The 25,081-nt window shown below is 45.7% G+C and overlaps 3 protein-coding genes across 3 annotated transcripts; 2 read left to right on the top strand and 1 right to left on the bottom strand.

Annotated features, from left to right (window-relative positions):
- Positions 1 to 562: 562 nt before the first annotated feature.
- On the top strand, positions 563 to 6,149 carry LOC124673721 (probable V-type proton ATPase subunit H). The gene is made up of 12 exons (XM_047209761.1): positions 563 to 640; positions 842 to 909; positions 1,752 to 1,877; positions 2,283 to 2,385; positions 2,485 to 2,557; positions 2,965 to 3,030; positions 3,109 to 3,226; positions 3,333 to 3,494; positions 3,793 to 3,918; positions 4,013 to 4,138; positions 4,967 to 5,146; positions 5,616 to 6,149. Exons 2-12 carry the CDS (start codon positions 880 to 882, stop codon positions 5,862 to 5,864), a joined length of 1,359 nt encoding a protein of 452 aa, XP_047065717.1. The 5' UTR covers positions 563 to 640; positions 842 to 879; the 3' UTR covers positions 5,865 to 6,149.
- Positions 6,150 to 6,699: 550 nt separating this feature from the next.
- LOC124674961 (salutaridine reductase-like) lies at positions 6,700 to 8,293 on the bottom strand. Its single transcript, XM_047211013.1, has 5 exons — positions 8,241 to 8,293; positions 7,902 to 8,145; positions 7,651 to 7,722; positions 7,283 to 7,492; positions 6,700 to 7,196 (listed from the first exon to the last, which is right to left on the bottom strand). Exons 1-5 carry the CDS (start codon positions 8,273 to 8,275, stop codon positions 7,071 to 7,073), a joined length of 687 nt encoding a protein of 228 aa, XP_047066969.1. The 5' UTR covers positions 8,276 to 8,293; the 3' UTR covers positions 6,700 to 7,070.
- A 5,971-nt stretch (positions 8,294 to 14,264) lies between these two features.
- On the top strand, positions 14,265 to 18,143 carry LOC124674962 (organelle RRM domain-containing protein 2, mitochondrial-like). Its single transcript, XM_047211014.1, has 4 exons — positions 14,265 to 14,408; positions 17,133 to 17,201; positions 17,275 to 17,381; positions 17,806 to 18,143. The coding sequence occupies exons 1-4, from the start codon at positions 14,273 to 14,275 to the stop codon at positions 17,911 to 17,913; spliced, it is 420 nt and encodes a 139-aa protein (XP_047066970.1). The 5' UTR covers positions 14,265 to 14,272; the 3' UTR covers positions 17,914 to 18,143.
- Positions 18,144 to 25,081: the final 6,938 nt, after the last annotated feature.

Genomic DNA, 25,081 nt, shown 5'->3' with positions numbered 1-25,081 from the left:
ATGTAGGTCATTTACCGGTGTAAACTTTTGGTCTGTTCATGTCGCCACTTCAATGTTTGGAGGACTGTGATCCCTTTGCGGAGATGTCTACACGGTTGTAGAATACGGTTAAGGAGTTTATTTTTCCAACATAAATAGCTACATAGTCGTAGGTTCGAAACCAATAAAAATTCGTAACCGTTGGCTTTTTTCTTTCTTTTCATTTTCTTTTTGCTTGATACTGAATCTCGAAAGGTTGTGTATATCCTAATTATGTAGAGGCTGGGTGTAATCCCACGCCTCCGTGACGGCCTCCGGCTACCGACGGCGGCGACGGCCGACGGCGGGTTGCTCCATGGCGAAGAGAAGTTACGGCTTTTCCAGTTACTTTTGCTCCGAAGGAGAAGAAGAGTGGCTGTAAGATTCGCGCCAAAGGGATATGCAAGGCAGGCAGGTATAGCCGAGCACGACACCTCCTCCACGTGGCCAAGTATGCGACGTGGGGCCCACCTCCATAAGGACTCGGCCACTCGTCTGTCTCTGGCTCATCTCTAATTTCTCCCCCTTCCCTTCCCTCCTGTCTCTCTCAGATCTCTTCCCCCCCACATCGTCTCCAACCTACCTCCTCTCCTCTGATCCTCTCCTTCGCCCATCGCGCCAGGTGAGCTCAAAATCCGCCATCTTCCCCCTTCTCCCGCTTTGCTCGCCGGAACCGCTCGCGCCAGCAGGTTCCGCCGCGCGCTCTTTCGCGGGATTTCTTTTTTATTTTCGTGGCTGCGGGCTGTTTCGTCGCCTCGATCCGATCTTTTGTCCGGAGGGGATTCCGATCTGATCCGTGGCCCGGACGGCTTTGATTGTGCAGGCGTGGGCGCCCAGGGTGGTGGAGTTTGACCTGCCGCGATGGATCGCGCCGAGCTCACCACCGACCAGGTCAGTGCACGCTTGCGATTTTGCCTGCCCGATGGATTCAGTTTCTGATGATGTGTTGGTACACGTCCTAGCGTGCATTGTACTAATTTGCATCGCCATACCCGTAATGCGTGTCGTCACCTCCTTATTAGTATGGTTTGTTTTTCCATGAATTATATGCAAGCATTCATTACTGATCCTTGAGTTGGATCAGGCCACACCAGGATGGTACCTGATTCTACAAGGGTGTGTTGGTGTATTCAGATTTTAGGACGCGCGGGCTGTATGAGTTAGCTTGATGGCACGCATTATCTTGATGTGACATCTTAAGAATTCAGGAGTACCTTTTGTGATTGAACAGTGCAAAACGACATGGTTATGCATTCGGTTTCTGCAATCGTGATTGAACAGAGCCTATGGTTTTTTTGGTCAGAAATAAAACGTGTGTGCTGTTTCTGTAGGATAATTTATGATAGAATAATTTCTTTTTTGTGGCAAAGGGATGGCTAACTGATTGTATCCAGACAGTCAAATCGTTGTGTGAAAGCAGATGTGGTTCCATTTTTACTCTCCCTCAGTACTTGTTGTCAGCTCCTTGTTACCTAGTTTAATTCATGAAATATTTTCAAGCATTACTGATCTTTGAGTTTAATCACATATTGGGTTTGATCTCATATGTTGAGGGTACATGAAGGTGGTCAACCGGATGTGGAAGGGTATTAGGATAGGTACCAAAAAGTATGAGGGTAGTACCCAAATAGTGTGTACACATGGGCGCCATTTGTTTCTCTCTAACCTTGAAAACATTAAGGGTATTCTTTTTATGCTGTATTAACTATCTTATCCTCGTTCTGTATTTCAAGGTTCTCAAGCGGGACATTCCATGGGAGTCGTATATGTCAACTAAGCTGATCTCTTCGACAGACCTCCAGCTTTTAAGGCGTTATGACCACAAACCAGAAGCTCAGAGAGGTCCGTTGCTTGAGGAGGTGAGTAGCTTTATTGTCTTAGATTTATTTATCTTTGCGGCAAATAGCTTAGAAAACACCACTGTATAACTGCATTTTGTTGCCATCTCATCTGAAGATCACCATTCTTCTCCTTTTGTTCTCCTAAGAAGTATATTACTTATATCCATTAAGAATTTAGCTTTATCTCACGTGCCATGAAATCATAGGAATTAGTCTATGCTATTGGTTTAGCATTTAAGAGGTCCACTTTTAAACACTAAATGTATTTTTTTCTCCTCCAAGAGAATCCTTAGTCATAACTGTCAATAGTACCTTCTATTTGTGATTCCAGTGATCATTGCCAAATATTTTAGAGTCCATAAATTTAAAAATTTAAATAACTTTGTAATGGAATGGTTTCTGAAATTTTTCTACCTTTTATAGGACGGGCCATCCTATATTCAACTTTTTTTGAATATCTTGCGGAGCATCTCTAAGGAAGAGACCGTGGAATATGTGCTTGCCCTCATTGATGAGATGCTTGCAGGTGCTCAACTACTCATCCACTTGATTAAACTATTTGTAAGTGTGGTATTTATAACTTTTTGTATCTGTTGGAGTGTTAAATTATTGCCTTTGTTTTCAGCAAATCCTAAACGGGCAGCACTGTTCTATGACAAATCTCTCTCCGGTGAAGACATTTACGATCCTTTCCTAAGGCAAGTATTATAGATATTTGGAGTCATATATTGTGTCATATATTCTGCAAAATGGAGCTAACTTTAGTTGATCTCAAAATGTATTACCAATATTTTACATATACTGGTAGTCTGGCACTTTATTTGCTCGGACTCTTAATTGGGTGCTATCCAAACTGGTGCCACTTGATAATTAGTATTTACCATATTGTTGCCTCTCTTGATACTTCACACTGTTCAGTATCCATCATTCAATCCCTTCAACTAAAGTTGGATATCAAGCCAGCCTGTGAATGAACCACTTCTACCTTGCACCATCTCTACTGGAATGGGCTGAGCCCATATTTCATATGCTATCACCAGCTTTTTCCCTGTATTAGTTTGCTCTCTGGCTATCATATTTAGCTCACAAAATTACCACTTTCCAGATTGCTCTGGAAAGGTAACTGGTTCGTACAAGAAAAAAGCTGCAAGATATTGACCCAGTTAATAAGGTACATTCTGTTTATATATTCAAATGATTGTATCGTGGTTTTCCTTATTCTGGACTATCTAACTATATATGCTTATAGTGCGAGACCTAAGCTTCAGAATGGCATGGTTCCAAATGGAGAGGCCTCAAATTCAAAGAGCAAGCTTACATCAATTCATGATGTGTTGAAGGGTTTGGTTGATTGGCTCTGTTCTCAGGTCAGAAACTTGTGAAGTGTCCTTTTGGTTTATTATAGCTTTGCATGTATTGTGCTATGAAAATAGTGTTCATGAGCTCTAAACTCAAGAATGGTATGCTTTGCAGCTGAGGAACCCCACCCACCCGAACTGTTCTATTCCTACGGCTACCCATTGTCTTGCCACTTTGCTAAAGGAGATATATGTCAGAACTTTATTTGTTCAGGCAGATGGTGTTAAATTGCTCATTCCTTTAATATCTCCAGCTTCAACACAACAGTCAATTCAGGTGATTGCTGTGGCCCTTAATAAGATATAATTGAAATATGTATGCTTTTTCTCTGTCAAGAACACAAGTTGGTTTTTCCTTGCCCAAATTGCCCATGGCGTTCCTTTTAGATTTACTGGATGCATGCATGCCCCTATTCCACCTAAAATTCCATTTGGCTAATCTTATTAACATGGACAATCATCTTGGGCTAATATGAACATTTATCAATTCTTTAATCATCCCAATTGTAGATAACAACGGTAACCTTTTCATCTTCTGTACATCGTGAACTCACCCCTTGTTGTATCCTGTGCAGCTCCTCTATGAAACCTGCCTTTGTATCTGGCTTTTATCCTTCTATGATGCAGCTGTTGATTATTTGTCCACTACAAGGGTTTTGCCAAGACTTGTAGAAGTTGTCAAAGGCTCTACTAAAGAGAAGGTGAGCTTTGAAGTTTTCTTGTTTTATTATGTTATCAAATTTCCTTCATATCTGAAATACTAAGATAATCTTTTCCATTTTCTTATTTTTGAAGGTTGTTAGAGTTGTCGTGATGTCCTTCCGTAATTTGCTGGCAAAGGGCGCATTTGCTGCCCAAATGATTGATCTTGGGTTGCCACATATAGTACAGAACTTGAAAGCTCAAGCATGGAGTGATGAGGTGAGGATGTTGCAGAACCTTTTGAATTTCAAGCATTCCATTCAGAATTGCAAGCATTTCTTTGAAGACTGTCAACAGCTGAAACATTGCTTAAACCTATTTTGGGCGGAAATTGTGGGTAGATGCATGCCTAAGAATGAACCACCTGAAATATATTCCCTTCTAGGAGTCTAATGAAGTGAAATGATACTCCCTCTGTTCCTTGATATAAGCCATATAGTTTTTGGCATGGAAATTAAAGAAAGCACATCGAGGAAAAATTGCACTAGGTTTGGCCGGGATTACCACTGAACAATTGACGCGAGAAAATAGAGGACTTCACATAAGATAAGGAATCCCTTCAAAAATTGCCGAGACAAGTGGTGCAACTCAATACACCTTATATTCTGGATTTTTTCCAAAAAAGTATATGCCTTATATCTAGGAACGGAGGGAGCATATGTTTTTAATTTTCCTTTTATTACTGTTTACTCTAAATGAGTACAGTCTTTAGTTTATTTTCTTGTTTGCTCAAGGTTTCTGTGTTCTAGTCCCAAGCTACTCATGCCAACCTTGGTAGTTTGATGGATTTATTTGCTTGTTAACTCTAAAAAGAGCTGCCGGCACATTGACATTTATGACAGTGATCTTTCCTGTAATATACTGCCAGTGTGATATGATGCATGTGATTGCAGGATCAGAGAGATTTAGGAGCATCTTGAAAAAAATTGTGTGAAACTTGGGAACCAATGCAAACATAAATTAGTGTAGAATTATTTAGTTTGTTGTGATTCAGTTGAGCCTGATTAATACCTCTTTGAACTGACATTTTATTGCCTGTGCACCCAGGATTTATTGGATGCACTGAATCAACTAGAAGTAGGCCTCAAAGAGAACCTTAAGAGGTTGAGCTCATTTGATAAATACAAACAGCAAGTTCTTCTTGGCCATCTCGATTGGTCTCCAATGCACAAAGACCCAAACTTCTGGCGGGAGAATATTACTAATTTTGAGGAAAATGATTTCCAGGTATGTCCTGTTCTTTCTCGACTGAAAATGTGAACAATTAAGAATATATTGTGGAACTTCCTGCAAAACTTTCCTCTTCTGCGTCATTTCATGGAATAAATCCTTCTACAATCCAAAGTGACCTACCAATCTAGTTTAGATTTGGTCCAGTTCTCCTATACTAAAACCTTTTTTCCACTTATGTTTAGTTCCAGTGCAGCAAGTTAAGACACCAGTGCACGAAACACCCTAGATTGCACTCTCACTCTTGTTGCAGTGTTCTTCCATATGGTTAACTAGTTTTATGGACCCTTTTCGGCAATTATAGACAAGTATATACATATACGCTATTTGGCTCCAACCCAGCTGACACCCAATACCATCTGCTTTCGCTGTTTGCAGTTAGCACTAGCCGAGCTTTGTCTAATATTGTTCAGTGAAGTTAAGTCTAAATTTTCTGTATTGTGGAGTGACACCGTCAGTTTTGCAGATCCTACGTGTCCTTATGACAGTCATCGACACCTCAACCGACACTACTGCTCTCGCCGTCGCCTGCTACGATCTCTCGCAGTTCCTTCAGTACCACCCTTCTGGCCGCTTGGTAGTGGCAGACCTGAAGGCGAAGGACCGTGTTATGAAACTCATGAACCATGACAACGGTGAAGTGAGGAAGAACTCCCTACTCTGCGTGCAGAGGCTCTTCCTCGGCGCGAAGTATGCTAGCTTCCTGCAGGCTTAAGACCAGGAATTTTGTATTTATATGAAGCGTTAGATCCACAGAACCCCATGCCATTTTTTCATAATGGCGAAACGATGATTGAGAATGTGAGACCTCGAAAATTCTTGTCCAGTATATCCTGTTGCTATTTGATTTATGGAACTGTTGTATAATAAATAATCTCAGCTATTCCTTGCTCGGTGTAATAAAGTGTTCATCTGTAGTGCTACTTTCCTCTGAACAGTGCTGTTGTCCGAGGAAAGAAAATAAGATACACGATTTATGTAAATTGTATTCATTTTTTTTTCTGGGAACTGATTGTTGTAGCTTGCCTTTGGGTTTTTTCCTTGTGAGTTTCTTGTTATCGCACCTCTCTCTTTTGTGAGAAGACTGAGATTGATCATGCCATGTGATTTGCTAACTCACACCTTAAGTAAAACTTGCATAGTTATTATCCTTGGTAGTGTCAAAGAGGAAGGAACTTTTATTACTGAGCTCCCTCCGTTACTAAATAGTATAAGGTGTACAGTAGGAAGGAACTTTTATCCTTGTAGTAAAACTTGCTTATTGTTCATACTAGCACTTCCCCGTTTCTAAATATAAGATGTTTTTGACCGCTCAAATTGAACTGTATGAAGTGTTATATTTAGGAACAAAGGAAGAAACTTCTCTTAGTGGAGCTCACATCACTTGAGCTATGATGAATTTTATATCTGGATTTGTCATCAATATCTAAAAGTCTCATGTTTTTAATTACTATGATTAATTGTATCATTGTTGCTAAAACATACACCTTCATATACCACAGATAAAGACTGTCCATCTATTAAGTCTCAACAATTTCCAAACACAATCATTAAAATCAAATTTCCAAACAAAATCATGAAAATCAAAGCCTGTCTCACCACTACATTCCTATGATACATTGCTCGATATTGTTTCGAGTCCTTCGAACTGAGTTACACAACCTTACACAAAAGAGGCCTCTTTTGTTCCGTCAAAGTACGCTCCTGTTGGTCCTTCCCTCGGCGCAAGTGCCACAGTCACAGGGCCTCTTGCACCTTCCGCGACGGTTAGATCCCCGGTGTGGAAGTTGCCGTCGGTATTGACATGGCCAGGATTCACGCAGTTGATGCGCAGCGAGGTGTGCTTCTTTGCAAGAACTCTGGTGTAAGCGTTCACCAGGGCCTTGGACACTCTGTAGGCCGAGGGCCCTTTCTCGATTGGTCATCCACGTTGATCCAGCTGACCATTCTTGAAGTCCTCTAGGAACAGTTCAGACAGTTCGTCCACCCTCTCTATAGATAGCTTGTCGATGTCGTTAAGCTCCTGTTTAAGTTCTCCACTGAAAACCTGGTTTTGAAAAATGAATGTTACTTCATTAAATGCCCTCAATCTAACTTATATGGTACTATCATTTTTGGGATTGGATAGAGTACCCGCAGTAATGCGATAAAAGACGAGAGGTTAACAATTCTTGCATCAGAGGAGGATAGGAGCAGAGGAAGCAGCGCTTCCGTGACATTCTTGGTGCCGCCATAGTTTGTTCTTAGGCATTCTTCTGCTTCCGCATAAGTCTCTGTTGACCGCTTGTCCACCCACTCCAGCCTCTCCATTGCGCTCATGCTTGTAAACTTCTCTGATGAAATCTAGGATTCCATTGCAAAAGTTGTAGTGGTAGTCAATACTACGATTATCAATCTACTTTTTCATGAATTGAAGAAGTATTAACTCATCTCTAGTCTAATCTACTATGCAATTTTTTTGAAATTAGCAAGGTCGAAGAAATAAAAGGAACTAAGCCAACCACTTCCTGAACAGCTGCCGGGTCTGGGTCTCCGACATCTACCGTCACCCCGAGGATTGCTGCGTTATTGACCTGAAACACATGAAGAATTCGTTATCACAGCATAAACCATATGCATATTGTACAACAGAACTAACTATACAACTTTTGTCGCGTATAATTCCATATTAGCAGCACACCATACACAGTTGAGAAGAAAACTAAACATGCTATTGTGACAAAAACCAATCGAAAGGAAAACCAAACCATACCAATATGTCTAGCTTGCCAAACTTATCCTTGACGAAATCTGCCAAATGAGCAGCGCTCGATGGCTCGCTTATGTCCAACTGATGGAACATGACATCTGATAGCCCGAGCTCTCGAAGAGAGTCGACTGCTGCGGTACCCCTCTTTTCATCCCTGGCTGTCAAGACGACGGTGATTCCGTTGGACGCGAGCTGCCTGCATATCTCCAATCCAATCCCTTTGTTGCCACCGGTCACCACGGCAACCCTGAATGAAGAGAGCAACCAAATTAGCCATTCAAGAAGGGGACACAAACCAAATTTGGAATTAGCATCGTTCGAAGAAAAGAGACCAAGGCTTACCTTTGTTCAGATGAGCTGATGAAGCTTCCTTCCATTGGGGAAAGATTCTGGCTGGAAATGGAATGAGGAGCCGATCAGTTTGAGTTGAACATGACACAAGTGCTGAGCTATAGCTTTGTTGTAGGAGACAGTAAAATAATAATAAGAGTAAATTCCGATTTTTACCTCCTAATTTCATATTTTTGACAGTAATTACCCCATTTAACAATTATTCATCTGCATTACCCCATTTAGAAGAAGTTTTGCCAGCTTTTACCCCTTTTAAAAATCTGAGAGCTATTTGCTAAGTCAGTCCGCTTGTCAGGTACACGTGGCAAGTGATGTCGCTCTTTTTCCCCCGATTGATGTTTCCACTCCCAAATCAGTCTGATCACCGAGCCGCTCTGTACTTTTTTATAGTCATAGTGTACGTACACGCTATTTTAATGTAGCAATCAAATGGTGGTAGGGGACAAATTGATGTGATCACTAGCAATTTCAGAGGCAAGGCAACCACACTAGACCAAGTAAATTCCTTTCTAAATGTTAAAGCGCAGCGTTATGCCAATAGCAACAACACATACTAAGCTGATGGCTCATCAGTCACATACACGTACACATGATTATATACGTACACCGGAAGACCACGCCACATACAAGGTTGTAGTTATAGGTAAAACTTTAGGTTCAACGTTTTCTTCGGATGCAAAAAGAAACCGGAGAAAAACTGTGATGCACTCACATGACAAATCTCGTGTAATTTTTTTGGGAGGGTAAAAATTGGCAATAGTTTCGCTAAATGGGGTAATACGGATAAGAAATTGTTAAATGGGGTAATTAATGTCAAAAATATTGAACTAAGGGGTAAAAACTGGAATTTACTCTAATAATAATGTTCAACTGAAAGAACATAGATGGTCTAGGTCAAAAAAAAAAAAAAGAACATAGATGGAGAAACAGAGAGCATGCATGTACTACACAGAGAGCATGCATAAACATTGGCTTTCAATAATATGCTAACGACGATCCCAGTTTTTTCTTATTGTAACCAGCTGTTTAGATATAATAACTCGAACATAATTAGACAATCTACAGGTGCCACAAACCATTTATTCTTCCTGACCTGCAGCTTGTCTATCCTCAAAAAGTAAACGACCAATTCAGACGAACGTACAACTGAACAAGCTAACGACGATTCCAAACTATCCTTATTACAGCCACTAAAAAACCTAGCTCTAGCAACCCCTATGCATGATCACAACACACACGCTCTCACCTGAGCTCAGCTAATTAAAACAACGGAATCTCGCAGCGACAAGGTAAAGAAATCACGGGAGCTCAGCTAGGACGCGGCACTCACCTGAGCGGATGGGAGCAGGGAAGGGTGTGAGGAGATAAGAGAAGGGAGAAGGAAATGGAGTCTATAAATAGCAGGCAGTGACGGCGAGCAGAGCACAGACTTTTCTCCTCCGCTGTGGCGCAGCTGGTGGGGATTTCGCGACCAAAGAAGGGAGAGGAAGGGCGACGTGGTCGAATTATCAGTTGTTTCGTTCCAGATTTTCAATTGCAAAAAGTTTCTTCGGTTTTTTCTCCACGGTGGGGACTGTCATCAACAATTTATGTAGCAATCGGTTGGTGAGCAATCTCTATGCGCAATAGTATAATGTTAGAGCGACGGAAATGAGGTGGAAGCAGTCCATCTCAGTGCAGATTACTCCCACCTTTCAGAGCTGTGAATCTGCATCAATGGACTGCTTCCCGTGATTGCCTTTAACCCCACCTTTCTCTACGTCCATCCGTGAAAATGTATGTGATTACCGCTTTATGTGCATCTGTCAATTTTTTTTGCAAAAAAGTCCTTAGCATTAAGAGGAACATTGAACAATACAAATCACCTCAACAAAAAAGAAAATTACAATGGAATTCTTGAGATGTCCTTCATCTTCAACCTCTAAACCGTGTCGTCGGCGCGCCGCTGCTGCCGCTCCTCCCTGAACCGGCATGGCGATGTTGGATGCGAACGGAAACTCGCCGAACGGGTCAAGGAGACCACATCTGTCCCAGAGACGAGGAAGAAGGAATAACGGACGATGAAGCTTCATGATGATCCGAAGATCCCCAGCCAGAAAAGGTCCTCGAGAACCACACCACTCCCACAAGCTTCTCAACGTTGCTGTTGAGATGGGGCTAAAGCCGAGGAGAATTTATTGGAGAAGAAAGACGCTGCCGCCACCACCTAAGCGCTGCCCCACCAAACCTTCACCCTAAAATCAGAAAATGGAGCCCTCCGGTCCGGTCGCCGGGGGCCAGATCCACCCTTCCTCCATGGCCCGAAGGCCACAGACTTGATGCAGATCACCAGCGCCGATGGGAGGCGTATGGGAATCGCTGCGATCGCCTCTTGATCGCGCGTCTCGAACGGTTAACAAACCGTTTTCCTGGTACCGCTCTGTCGCATAGGCTTCGCGTGTGTGGTGGGTTTTGTGGCACTGGTCTTGTGCATCTGTCAAATCAACTTGCTGAAGATGAAGATAAAACTCATAGGGTAACGCTGAGCGTCCCCCGGGGGATCAAAATCTCCCATCCCCCGGGTCGGCAGCTCGACACATGTCATTTTTCACGGTAAAAAAAAGATATTTCTGGTCCACCCCAGTTTGTCCTCCCCACGATTTCCCACTCGTCTATGTCCCAACGAACACCACGCACGCACTGCCGGCGACACAGGATCGGTGCGTCTGCCTTGAGAAGAAATTGTTCAGCCATTCAGACCGCCGGCGAGAGGCCTCGCCGGATCGCACCTCCGTCAACGACCTTGCTGTCTCGCCCCGACGTTCAGAGCGCACTTGCTGCACCGCTCATGCTCCTCGTGTCTCCTGCCGCTTGAACCATCCCAGGCCTAGCTCGTAGCACTGCCATCCATGGCTGCTAGTCTCGACTCTCGAGTCCGGCGAGTACCGCCGTCGTCGAGGGATTGTAGCACGGTCGTCCAGGGATAGTAGCACCTCCGTCAAGAGATTGCAGCACAATTGTCCAGAGATTGTAGCACCGTCGTCCAGGGATTTGCAGCATCACCGGCCGCCGCTGGTAGCACCGCCGGCCATCGCCGCCCGTTGCTCGCAGCAGCGCCACCCACCAATTGTAGCAACACCCTCCAGGGCTGGTAGCAACGCCGTCTAGGGATGGCAGCACCGCCGGCCATCGCCGCCCGTGGCTCGCAGCAGACCCGTGCACCAATTGTAGCAACAACCTTCAGGGCTGGCAGCAATGCCGTCCAGGGGTGGCAGCACCGCCAGCCGCCGCCGCTCGTGGCTCGCAGCACCACCACGCACCACTGGTAGCAACACCGGCCAGGCGGCCACCGACGGTAACACCGCCCCCACCTCTTGTAGCATCGTCCCCATCTGCTTGCGGCAACACCACCAACCAGCGGTAGCACGGTCGCCGTTGATTTGTAGCACGGGCGGCCGCCGCTCACAGAAACGTCGATCCGATGTCGCAGCAGCCCCAATACCGCCGTGCGCCGCCTCCCCTTTGTTGCAGCATCGAGAACCGCCGCGGCGCCGCCTCACCCTTGTTGCAGCAGCGTCACTGTGGTGGGCAGATTCTGGCGCGGAAACCCCCATGGCAGCGCGGTGGCGGCGGATTGCGGCGCGGGATGTCCATGGCAGCGAGCGCCACCGCGAGGCACCGGCGGTGAGCGAGGAGCGGAGCACGCGCGTGTGGCCATGGCAGTAAGCGCCGCAGCCAGCGGCAAGGAGCAGAGGACTCGCGGCGTAGGTGGAGGAGATCCGGTAAGGTCGGCGGCCGCGAGCTCTCATGTGGAGTGGCTGTCTCTCGCAGAACACGAACGGAAGATGGGGATGGGAGAAGAAAGCGATGGGGAGTACTGAGTACATGGACAGGAGAGAGCCACGACTGAAAGTCTGGAACTCGTGGCATCAGCAGGATACAGAGGATGGGAGGACGGTCGCTAGTGGCTGCGATCGACGCGTCGCGTGCTGAGTCACGACCCGGACGATCGATCGTCCGGGGGATTACAAGCGTTTTCCAAACTCAGAGCATCTCCAGTCGCGTCTCCAGGCCGTCACCAAAGGATTTGGGGCGCGCGACAGAAAAGCGTTCAGCCGCGTCACCCAAAGCCCTTTTTTGTCCGGCGCGCCCCGATACGGTGTCCGGCGTCCCGAGCCCGTCCCCGTCCCACGAGGGACGCACGGGCACGCCGGACACAGCGAAATGAGAGGCGAGGAGGCGCGGGGCCGACCCGTCGGCGGCTCGGACGCTCAACCGCCACATACGTAGCGACGGTGCGGTTGACGAGAAGCGGAAGCCGTCGCATTGGCAAGCGCGTCGACGACGCGCCAACCCCGCCGGAATGGAGCGCCGAGCTCCTCGGAAGAGCAACCGTCGCTCTCTTCGACATCTATGCCACCGTTCATCCGCGCTCAATAAGACCCGTACGTACGCCGTCATTCATCCAAGCTTCCATCCGACACCTCCGGCGACGATGAGCTACATCTCCCGGCTCCGTCCGACACCTCCGGCGAGGAAGCTCGTCGGCCGGCGCCATTGGTGGGACAAAGCCGGGACGCCGAGCGGCGGCGACGATTCCCCGCCGCCGGTTGACGGCGGAGGAATGGCCGGGGCCGGGAGGAGGAGGAAGAAGAGAAGCGAGGCCGCGGCGGCGGCGGTGGCCGTGCGAAGGCGAAGGCGGCCAAGGCGAAGGCTTCCAAGGCGAAGGCCGCCAAGGCCAAGGCCAAGGCGCGGCCGACGAGCACCGGCGACGACGACGCGTCGGAGCGCCGACACCGCCTCTTCGGAAGAGGTGACGAGCAGGAAGCGCCACCGCGATGACGACGACGAGGCGGGGCCATCAGCGAAGAAGAAGAAGTAGATAGTTTATATGTATTTAATTATATTTTTTCGAAGTTTTATATAATTTGTTTATGTTCAACCGATTTGAATATTATTAAATAGTTTCTTTCTAGCCAAAAAAAATACTTTTAATGTTTGGGGGCGGCGTTTGGGGGACGCGGCTTGGGAGCGACGTCCCCCAAACGCGGCACGAATGAAACACGTCCCCCAAACGCTCGATCCGGCGCGGTTTGGGGGACGGTTTGGGGGACGCGGCTGGAGATGCTCTCATAGCACTTGTTTGGTTGCCCCTATGTTGTCTCCCGCGGAGTTATATTTGGATTGTTTAGTTAACAAGAAGACCCCTTTTAATTAACTCAAATTTAAGTTGTACTAAATCCAAGTCAATAAAAAAGGATCGGAGGGAGTATTTGTTTTTGTTGTCTGAAATGGGTCGCGTCTGCCTGATCTCCTCCTTTGTCCGCCGAGTGCATCCAGCAGGTTATTTTGTTTGTTTTGTTTATTCAATGAAAAATATGACCCGTATGTCAGACGGTAAAATTAGTTCTCTCTCAAATTAATATATCACAAACAGAAAATTTGCACTTATCGATTATAAATATTGCACTGTCGTATACCCTACTTCTACTACAATGTAAAACAATACGAGAATAAAAACATAGAGCATTAGCAAAATCAGGTCAGCCGTGTTCGACCTCCGTCCAGGCACGCGAGCGAAGTCGCCGTTGCATGACATATCCGACACCGGTCTAGGTCAGCCATTGCAGGTTTATGTCCAGGTCGCTGATCAACCTTGGCGTGTGTCCAGCAACGACATCTCAATTTGGAACAGACACGAAAAAGCAAAGGGAAATGGGTGTTCCCGCTGGAGATGCGCTTAGTTAGTTAGTTAGTTAGTTACCTAGGATCGCTCGAATTTGGTCCACACGATTCAGTAAAGCATCCTCGATAGTAGTATCTCATCACCAAAAAAAAAAAAAATGTGAATATTTTTTGAGCAGAAAAAAAACCTGTGAATGGATGAAAATGGATTTGCTGGGCCAGGAACCCTCCGAATATCTCGGCCCATCCAAACTGGCCTCAAAACTACTATACCTGGGAACAAGCGCAAACCCTTCCGTCGCAAACAAGTGAAGCCTCCGCCCGTAGCGCCGCACTCGCCACCGACTCATCGATACACCATGGCGGCGGTCGCTGCTCGCGCTGGTGCTTCTCGCGCCGGGTTCCGGCGGATGTTCGCCGTCTCTGCCTTCTCTCCTCCGTCTGCCCCGGCCGCCCGCCCCACTGCGGAGCCCTGCAACAACCTCTTCGTTTCAGGCAACTCCTCCTCCCGTCTCTCCCCACTTTCCCCTTATTTATTCTTTCGCTGTAAAATCCGATGTATAGTGTTTCTTCCTTTGTGTTTTGGATCCGAGGCTTGTGCCGATATTAACTACCTGTTGTCGGATGTCTGTAAACTTTATTACCTGCTTTACTATTAGCCGTTTAGGGCTATTTTTTTTTCTATTTTAAGAGAGCTTGGGTAAATTGAACTGTAGAACTTTGCTAATTAGCATCTACTGTAGCTAAGTTTCAATTCGGCATCATTCAGAGTTTTTGCCTGTCCGATCTGCTCAATATTGCAAGCATCAGAATGATTTTTGTTTCACTTTCTGGTCTTTACACAATACTAACGATGAAAACCTGACTGCTACTGAATTGGGAATCTGCTAGACGCAAAGTAGACAAATTATCATGAAAGGAAATACCATTTTCTGTTTTACTATGAGAAAAAAATACATCCCGGAAATGAGAATCACCATGCAACAGACATGGCAGATATAGCAGACAAACCGTATATGTGTATATCCGCCAACAGAGTGCAAGGTTAACTAGTTAGGCATCAAGGACATCAACACAATAGTAAACAAATGAGCAGCTCTTAAACTGAAAATATAGGAGTAGGGCAAACAAAGGGATTGTCGTTCAGATTAATTGTCTGACTACCATCTCCAGAACTAGTATACGGGTCATCTTACACAAGGATAAATAATGCGAGTGCATTCTCTGGTTTATATTTCGAACTACTAGAATACCGATGATCCTCTTAATTCCAGATTACGTTAAAATTAATTCACATGTGGAATTAATCATCCGCTGTTTCTATATAGTTGGCATATAAGGTAAGAACCAATAGACAGGCCAGCTAATGGCATGTGCCTCGACTACCAGAATCAGTTTAACATGATTGTAGCACATAGGTTGGATCGCTGTTGTATCCATGGATTACGAGTCGGCGAGTTGATCTGGGGTAGCGACTCATAGACTAGCCGTAACTAGCCACGACTCATCTCGAGCAATAGGTACTATAAAATACCATAGTATATAACTGCTAATAGTCTAGTACTAGTATGTTAATTTGTAGTACAAAAGAAGGCTGGGGACTGGGGACTGGGGACTGGGGGAAAACCCTGTGCAATTTCATACTGGCCAAGGCTTTTCTCTTCTCCCTGAACCAGCAGCCTACAAAAGATAAAAACTGGCAGCAACCGGTTAAGCAAACCAGCAGCAGCAGCACCCGGTGAAAGAGAGCTGGGAGGAGCCTAGGAGCAGCAGGAGACGGCGGAGTAGGAGACCAGCAAGAGCAGAAGCTGCCGGCGCAGGAGCATAACAGAAGTCAAGGGAGGAGCCTGGGAGCCGTGGCAGCCGGCAGGAACAGGTGGTAGAGCTGGCAGGCAGGCTCCCGGTGGTGGTGGTCAAGGGATAGAATTTTGGTCAGGACTCGATTTGGTTTCACGGGAGAAAACTGGGCAAGCCAATATTATAAAAATTATGGCCACTCGCTAAACTCATTAGGCTTTTCCAGTTGACTGGGTCACTCGACTCGGCCCATGAGTTGAGTTGACCTCCGAGTAACTACTTGTTGACTAGTCACATGACTCGTAATCCTTGGTTGTATCAGATGTAGCCCGGGTGCCTAGCGACATGTTCTCATGTAATCTTGTATAAATACCCATACACTTTAATGAATGTAACTTGTCAGAGTTACATAATCTACTTTGGTATACCATAATATAGGATATTGATCCTCGCCTCCCTTAGCCATATCTCAAATCCCCAGCCAGCACGAGTGACACCTTGACTGCCTCCACCACTCCAATTGCAACAAACTCTACTGGTCTCCTGGAATTGCATCTCTCCCAAATGGCAGTGGCACCAATGTTGCAAATAGTGTACTGCTCATCCCATCAGCGACACACCTCTACATCCTACACATGAACATTAATTTCTCGTTCATGTGTGCTGTATTGTTGTGTCATATCACCGATGGTCCTTCTGTGAAAGGTCATGTGCTTCAGTACTACACGAGTTCGAGCGTCAAGGAGCTGTGAGCTTTCACTTTCCTTAACCTTGGTTGAATCTTGACATATATTGGATGCGTACATGCATATTTTTATTGTTTACAATTGGAGTAAATAGTTTGGTACTGTTCAAAAGATATGGTTCTCCTTTTTCATTCTCTTTGGAAATACTTTTTTGGGGGTTAAGGGAAAATTGATATAGCTGTAAGTGCCTAATTGATCACCTACCAGGTATTGTAGCTGTGTCCTAAAAAACTGTTGTTCTTTTTATAACACAGTTAAACCAGAAAGAAACATGTATTTTCTCAAATATATACACCGTCTTCTTAATTGATTTTACAAAAATAAAAATTGGTCAAAATAATAAGCCTTAACCTAAAGTTTTGGCACTCTGTTTGATTCTGTTCACTGCAGCTCTCTATCCTGTGTATGCCAATAGTTCATTTTGTTTGGATGTCAATGATTCATCCTTTTGTTTATAAAAAGTAAGTTAATGCCAGTGGTATATGAACTTCCTCTGGAGTTTTGGTGGTGTTTGTTTTGAAATTAATTTCTTCTCCATGTAGTTGGTGTGATGAAAATATCACTATACCAAGCATGATTGTTTTACATATATAATTGTACATTGTATCAAAACATATGGTGATGCAAAGTTGTATTGATTTCTTTTAAATATTATTAAAGAAGTGTACCTATGCAGGTTTGAACAAGCGCACGACAACCGACGGACTCAGGGAAGCCTTCTCGAAATTTGGTCAGGTTACTGAAGGTAAGTGATTCTAGCCTCTGTAATTCATTACTCTTTGTACTGCTACTGAATCCTTTTGTCACTATGTTTGCAGCAAGAGTCATCACTGATAGAATATCAGGATACTCTAGAGGATTTGGCTTTGTTAAATATGCAACCGTAGAGGAAGCTGGTGAGGGCATCAAAGGAATGGATGGAAAGGTGAGTGCCTCTATTAATCGGGGTAATTCAACCTTAATTAACCGTGCCTGCATGGTCTTCGGGTCCGGTTTCCCTTATTATCTGGTCCATTTTTCCCCCCTTTTCTTATAATGTAATGCGGGAGCTCCTTGCCCTCTGACGAGGTTCCGTCAAAATTCACTACCTGGATGTTCATGATAATCCATCGTGTAGTAGGGAACGTATGTTCTTCTTTTGAAGGTGTAACATATGGATAATTGTGGCCTGATGGAAACATTCAAAGGTGTATCAATGTTCTCATGGAAACTCGGAAATAGCAGATTAGTTATTAGTTGACATTTTTTTTGCTTATCTTGTTCTAGGTGATACTGAACATTGTCTACACTGTAGCTTAGCAACTGACTTCGTTTTATCCGCTGCTGACGTTAGTCCGTTTTTTGTGCAGTTCCTGGATGGTTGGGTGATATTTGCGGAGTACGCCAAGGAGAGACAAGCCCAGCAGCCGCCCCAATCAGCTGGCACACCATCATCTGGCTACCAGTACTCAAGATAGTTCTCTTGATCACAAATACGTGTCCTCAATTTATGCTACCAGTTGGAAGTCACTTTCCAATAAATTGTTGAGGAAGAGATAAAATTTAAATATATTGTGTCTTGTCGCTTGAACTATTCCACTACTAGTTACAGAAGTGTGGTCACTTGTGTACTTTGCTGTTGCCCGCTGGGTACTGCTACCTTGTGTAACATCCGGCACTAACTATAATTTAAACTTAGTTGCAGATATGATCAGTCCGTTGTTGAGTTGCATTCAGGCTTTGTACCACTTGTACAGAAGACCTGCATGTACCTCTTGTCTAGCAGCCGTGTGGCTGGACTTAGAAGCTAAATAGCTTTCCAGAACATACTGCATTTAGGAACGGTTGACGACTTGTCATATACTCATATACATGGCTCGTCGTTAGGTGGCGACATGGAAGCAGTATGTATCTCTGGCTAATGCTTCTGATGTAAAGTTAGCGGTTGTTCACTTGTTCAGGGGTTCGACGGTTCGTATATGAAGGTTGTTGTACCTAATAAACTTGACACATATATGTGTTTTGACTAGGTCCAGTCGCTTTGATGACCGGAGGCAACGAAGGGAGTCTCAGCGATAGCGGCTGACTGCCTCGATACTTCCTTTCATTCAGTGAGAAAAGTGCTCAACGGGTGAGAATCAGATCAAAGATAAGGCCCCCTTTCGCCTGACGCCATGCACCCTCATTGTAAATAGCTTGAGCATTGGTCTCTAGTCCGGACATTCGTCTCCAATCGGCTGCATCTAGAATAGGTATATGCCATCCAGTGTGTAACCATAATGATAACTTGTAGAAATAAGCATTTCTATTTTTGTTGAACGCAATGTTGTTACGATAATTTCATATAGCCCACGTCAAAGCAGAAATACCTGTTCAGATTTGTTATCTAGAATTTTTGTGAGCCCCATTTAACAACTTCCAAGCATATTTTTAACCTTGGCTGATGGGAGAATATTGAAAGCGTATTGGTTAGTTCTCCAAATAAGGCGAGCGAAGGGACAAGGGACAATCGAAAAATAAATGGTTGATAGACTTGTCGGCATCATAAAATGCATATTTCTTACAAACATTTCAACTTTTTCTAAACGAGGTTGTCTTTTGTGAGAATCATTTTTTTTTGTATGGAAACCACATGAAGATCTTAGTCTTTACTGGTATCTTAAATTTCCAAATATATTTGCGCAAGAACATCGTATGCCTGTTCATTGTATCGATGTCTTCTGTCAAATTAATCATGGATCCTCTGGTTCATTTCATTGTTAACATTGTAAATAGTACTCCCTTCGTTTTTCATATAGGTCACTACGTATTTTGAGGTAAAACTTTGTCAAACCACATGAAGTTACATGACACTGAAAAATATGTTATTGGCAATATTTTTAAAATATGAATTTAATGGTACACTTTCTAAGACATATATCCTGAACAGACCCGTTTCTAGGTGTACGTACAGCATTGATCTTAAAAGGCTGAAAGAGAATAAAAGGAAATGGAAAGGACAGCATTGATCCTGAACAGACCCGTTTCTAGGTGTACGTACAGCTCGCGAACAGTGTCAAATCCCATTGCGTAGAAAAGCCAATTAACGAAGCGTCGGCTACGTTTGGTGACGTACCTCGTCTACGCCTCTACGACTAGAAAGACCTGGTGATTCTCTCTCCTTCCGCCGCCGCCGCAAACCCTAGCCAGATGAAGTCGGCGCGCCTGGGCGAGGCCCAGGGCTGCCATGACGCGACGGACCATATCAGCGGCCTCTCCGACGACCTCCTCCACTACATCCTCTCGTACCTTCACTCCGCACCCGCCGCGGCGCAGACCAGCGTCCTGTCCCGCCGATGGCGCAGCGTCTGGAAGCAGATCCCGGACCTTATCTTCCTGGAGGAGTCCTCCCCGGACGCCGTAGACGCCGCCCTCGCCGCGCATACCGCGCCCACGCTGGACAAGCTCGCCGTCGTCGTGCCCAAGGCGTCGGGCCTCGTCTCCGCAGCCCGCGTCGCCGCGTGGCTGCGCTTCGCCTCGCGCCGCGACGCCCAGGAGGCCCACGTCGTGCTGTCGTGCAAGGATCCACCGCCGTCGGAGAACGAGGAGGAGGAGGAGGAGCTCGAGGTGCCGCTCTTGGAGAGCGCCGTGATGCTCACCGCCAACCTCGTGGTCACCTTCCGCCTCCGTCTCCCCCCGGCCGGCTCGTTCGCCGAGCTGCGGCTCCTGATCCTAACGCTCGCCGCCGTGAGCGGCGACGACCTCAGCCGCGTCGTGTCGACGCAGTGCCCGTGTCTGTGCGTGCTCAAGCTGGCCATGCTGAACTTGGTCGGCGACCTCTCCATCCGCTCCGACTCGCTCAGGGCGATCTCGCTCCGTGTCGTCGGCAAAGAGACCCAGCTCGAGGTCACCGCCCCGAGCCTGGAGTCCTTTGTCGTGCACAGCTGCTCTCATAGACAGGTCCGCATAACCGCGCCCAAGCTGACGGAGGTGGAGTGGGACGACGCTTATGACCCGGACGTGCACCGCCTCCTCGACACCGGCCGTCATCTCCACAAGCTGGTGGTCACCCAGTGGTCCGCGATGCCGCCTCTGCTGGAGCGGTTCGAAATCGCCCATGAGCTCAGTCTACATCTTGCCATTCCACCGGTAAGTCTTTTCTGATCGATGCACCTTGCTGCTGAAGTATCTGAACTTTACCCTTAATAAATAAAAAACAATCATCCCAGATCTTGTTGTTCCATGTTATCGCGGATTTTCTTGAATGAAATGTTCCAATTGCCCTATCAAAAAAGCAATTGGCAGGTTTCAACAGCCAGGAACTTGTTGATAATTTTTTTCTTTCTGTCAAGCCATGGGATCCTACATTGCCATGGAGCTTGAAGCATATATTGATAGCAGTTAGATTTTAATTTAATAGCCAACCTCTATTCATATGACATTTGGTAGGCTGTGACTCACGATACAAAGGAAATTCATATTTATTAGTAGAAAAGAAGGCATTGTGCCCCACTCACAACCTGTAGTCATATGGCTAGGCGCCTAGGCTTCAGCCAGTTACAGCCTGGGCAAGATCAGCCATCTTTACCCGCCTTCCAATTTACTTAAAACTGTGAATCTTGGTCATGCGATCATTGTAACATAACATTCTCACTAACAACATTTTATTGTCCCCCAACTAATCTCCTAAAGATCTCGTAAAAAGCCATCCCAATCTGTTGCAAATTTTAAATATACGCATATTGCAAAAAATCTTGGATATGCAACAAATTTCCATTGTTGAAAAAAAAAAATGTTGAAAATTGTTTGACAACACATGCAACATATTTGAACAACGCAGGTGACAACAACAAAGAAGAACATTTGAACGTGAGAAAATCCCACCAATAGACTTTGCAACATATTGCTCACGGGTACGCAATATATACGCCACTTGCAGCGCGTCAAAACACCGGCCCCAACATAAAAATCCTAAAAATCACTAACCTTCAGCATCAACTGTGGAGGTATTGCCTTCACTGATTCGGGCTCTCCAGTCATGAATCCGGCTCAACAGATAACTGTCATAGACTGATTGAACGACCCTTGAACTGATATCCCTGACATCTATCAATGCTCGATGGCGTTGGTTCAAGCTCTACAATGATTTCAACACCTCCATGGTATAAATAATGCAGGTAATCATCCCTAGGCTAGAGGATGATCGTCCAGATATAAGAGTGGAGGAATGGGAAAGCGAGGAGAGGGGTGAGGTGTAGGCTCTGAAGAGAGATTTGGGGATAAGAGGTACTCCAACGTTGTGGTGAGGTGAGAGAGAAGTAATGTATGAGAAGATGGAGGGGAGAGGAGGCCTGTGCGAGAGCGACTCATTTTTCTTTTGCATGAGGAGAGCGATGGGTTTCTCTGTTGGATAGAATTGCTTTCAATACTTTTGAACTAATAAAGCCCCAAGCAGTTGTCTAGACACATAGGCTGTTGATAGGTCAACTTAAAAGGCAACAAAGAAGGAAAGAAATATAGAAAGAAAGGCACATAGCTTGAACGTCAAGGCCCTCATCCACCGAAGTGGTAAAATACAGAGAAGTGGCAAATGGAAGGCCCCAAAGATAAAAGGACAAACGAAGGAAGATCACAACCTTGTCTACTCTAAGTGTCCAAACACCATTGTGAGGCCATCTGGCAATACCACTAATAGGGCTTCCTGCCTAATCCCCCTTACCCTTGCATAGGGCGTGAATCATAGGAAGCAAGAGAAGCTGAGAACTCTAAAAGAAATATCGCCATAGGGACACATTACTGCATCCGAGAGGTATCCTTATACCATCCCACCAAGGCTTGAGGAAGTGCTGAACCAATAAGGAAACATGGACCATTGGGGTGAGGGAAAGATCACGCGGAAGAACTTATGAATGGAGCTGATTTGATCAATTGGATGTCATCGTCACATCACATCACATCACACCAACATATCCACTATTCCAAGACAAATGCTCCATGGAGGAGATGACTGGGCTCATATTCTCCCAAGCCAAAGAGGGTGTAGGGTTTTCACTTGGGAACCGAAAAGGAAGGGGGACCTCGGTGACGCCCCCATAGCGGGAGACGATTCTTGTGTGTGTTGTTGTCATTGCTGCCACAACACACTAGGCAAGGATTTCTCCCGGTCCTTAGCCCCCTACCTTAACTAAGATTTGGCGTCCCTGGAACGTTTATGATGATGAGAAAATATAGGTTAGAGGGCAATTACCATCAGGCGGATGGAGAGAGGTGGCAGCTAGGCCATTGGTTTCATCCTTGTGAGGGTCAATTGAAGTTCCTTTGTTTATAGCTTACGTAACTTATCTGCAATGTGCACAACTAGTTTGTGAAAGCTAAGATGTAGGTACAATGTGGTGGTAAGCATCCATGTTATTATGTAATTTGCTAGTCTTTATGACATTTTCCTTTGTGTGGTTGTCAGTTCGCATGGGCATACAACATGTTCTTGCAGAATACAAGGAAGATTCCCAAGAGCAAGGTTTTAACGATGGGGCTAAAACTAATGGGACACGCCACTGAGCCGAGCATGTTGCATCTTCTCAGGAGATGTGGTTCCACGACCAAGCTGGTTATTGAGTTGATCCACATGGATACACCCACAACCGTAAGTTTTTTGCTTTACTACTTGGTACATAGTCAAAAGATTTTCAGTATGTTTACACGATTACAGGTTTTAACCTGTATGTGTTTTTTTTCGAGATAGATGCATCTACTGTTGTAATTCTACTTATTTGTTGGACTCACAAATGATGTACCTTCTTTTCTTCTGAGATCAGCAGGTATGCCCAACTCTCATCTGTCCTTGCCGTCAGCCTGATAGGCTAAGGACCGAAAACGTCCCGCTAGATTCGCTCGAGGAGGTAGAGATCCATTTCTTCACCGGAGCTGACGATGAGGTCAACCTGGTGAAGCTGCTGCTCATGTGCAAGAAGGATCTCAAAAGCATGACTATTAATGTGGCTGACGATATTTCTCTGAGCGAAGAAGTGCGTGGAAAGATCCACGGGTTTGCGCTCCTGAACACCAAGCTTGAGATGGGCGGCCCTTCGTCGCACAAGAGGGATATCTGCATGTGCAAAGATCACGACTGGTACTGATTTCGTTTTTAAAGTTCCAACGGAACGACTGGTACTGATTTTGTTTTTAAGACTGGAAGTAAAATGTCACCCCCGCTAGATACGTGAGTTCTATGACATGCCACTGAAACTTGGTGCCGTGTGCTTTCGTCATGGAAGTTCCTTGCAGTTTGAAGTCTCTAGAGTGATGTAATCACGCTTGTTTACTTATCCCTCGTGAATAGGAACTCTCTTTGCTTCTTAATTGATTATCCTCCTACGTCAGAAAAAACACTATGCAGCGTGTGCTGTTTTTTCCAGGAAAATATGCATTCAAATGTTTCAGCAAAATACACTTGCTGCCTACAACGATAGATCGAGGACCTGCATTTTTTTCCAGGAACGCGCGAAAATGCAAACCTATTTTCAGTGGTGGATCCAGCGCCTAGACAATGGGTGTACAGAGCCCGTTAAACCAAAATTTAGCTAATTTTTCCGTAAAAAGGACGCATATACTTCTCTATTTGTAAATAATAGCTAGCTATATAAGGCTTTTGCCAAAAATAATGGGTGTACATTTGTACACCCAGGTTCTCATTTGGCTCCGCCCATGCCTATTTTTATAGATCGATAAAAAAGCCAAAAAAAAGTTCACACTTCTCGCTACAGTAAAAGAGAGCGATTTCTTAATCCTCCTGGGAGTTCCACGCTCGCCAGGGGATCGGAGATTTCTCGGCCTCAGGTGGCGGGAGGTCGTGGAATCTCCGATTCATGGCCTGTGCATAGTGTAGCGACCCCTAGGTTTCCGCCCGGCGGCGTCGAGGAGGTGGCGAGGCTGGCGGTGCGGGTTTTGTTGATGGCGCTTTCCCCTTTCGTCGTTGGCGCTCCTCGGAGCCCCGGCGTCGTGCGCGTGTCTTCCTGAAGCTCGGTGGTCTTCAGATCGATCGAGTTCTTCGTCCCCCGTCCAGATTGAAGGGGGTCGATCTGGTTGTTGTTGCAGCTATAGGAGGTGAGTTCGAGCTTCACGACGGTGATGGCAGCCCAGGGTGCAGGTCTCTTCAGGGGCCACTGTCCGGTGGCTTTCCGGCCACGTGGGGGGGTTGCTTCCAATCCAAGACAGAAGCGGATCCGGCGCGCCACCGGCTCGTCCTCGTCGTCGTTGACATCAGAGTCCAGAGGGGGTTGGTTGTAATTTTTCCTTTTCTTGTGTACCTCTCTGTAAGACCGAAGCTTTAATGTCACTTCCTCGCAAAAAAAAGTTCACACTTACAACACACAGGCCGAAGCCACCTTAGACTAAGGGAACAACTCACAAAAACCCCACAAGTTTCTAGCTATCCGCCTCTTCGATAATCGGATCAAGTAAGGCTTTTGTCCTGCTCTTGTTCTTGAAGATTCGATTGTTCCGCTCATTCCAGATGGACATGAGGACAAGCAGGAAGAGGAGGCGCACTTGCGGCTGCAGCTTAGCCGGCCAAGTCACAGTCACAAACATGGCCACTACTAAAGGAGACCATCCACACTTGTCGCAAGAAGGGATGACATATTTCGCCCCTTGAGGACCTCAAACCAA

The sequence above is a fragment of the Lolium rigidum genome, chromosome 7 (assembly GCF_022539505.1).
Source record: "Lolium rigidum isolate FL_2022 chromosome 7, APGP_CSIRO_Lrig_0.1, whole genome shotgun sequence".
Taxonomy (NCBI): Eukaryota; Viridiplantae; Streptophyta; class Magnoliopsida; order Poales; family Poaceae; genus Lolium; species Lolium rigidum.
This window is presented reverse-complemented; position numbering and strand designations above follow the sequence as displayed.

Coding starts and splice junctions, on each gene's coding strand:
- LOC124673721 (XM_047209761.1), top strand. CDS start 880: ATGGATCGCGCCGAGCTCACCACCGACCAG. Junction 3,495..3,792: donor CAACACAACAGTCAATTCAG/GTGATTGCTGTG, acceptor TATCCTGTGCAG/CTCCTCTATGAAACCTGCCT. Junction 3,919..4,012: donor AAGGCTCTACTAAAGAGAAG/GTGAGCTTTGAA, acceptor TTATTTTTGAAG/GTTGTTAGAGTTGTCGTGAT.
- LOC124674961 (XM_047211013.1), bottom strand. CDS start 8,275: ATGGAAGGAAGCTTCATCAGCTCATCTGAACAAAG. Junction 8,146..8,240: donor ATCAGCTCATCTGAACAAAG/GTAAGCCTTGGT, acceptor CTCTTCATTCAG/GGTTGCCGTGGTGACCGGTG. Junction 7,197..7,282: donor CTTTTATCGCATTACTGCGG/GTACTCTATCCA, acceptor TTTCAAAACCAG/GTTTTCAGTGGAGAACTTAA.
- LOC124674962 (XM_047211014.1), top strand. CDS start 14,273: ATGGCGGCGGTCGCTGCTCGCGCTGGTGCTTCTCGCGCCGGGTTCCGG. Junction 14,409..17,132: donor CAACAACCTCTTCGTTTCAG/GCAACTCCTCCT, acceptor GTACCTATGCAG/GTTTGAACAAGCGCACGACA. Junction 17,202..17,274: donor ATTTGGTCAGGTTACTGAAG/GTAAGTGATTCT, acceptor CTATGTTTGCAG/CAAGAGTCATCACTGATAGA.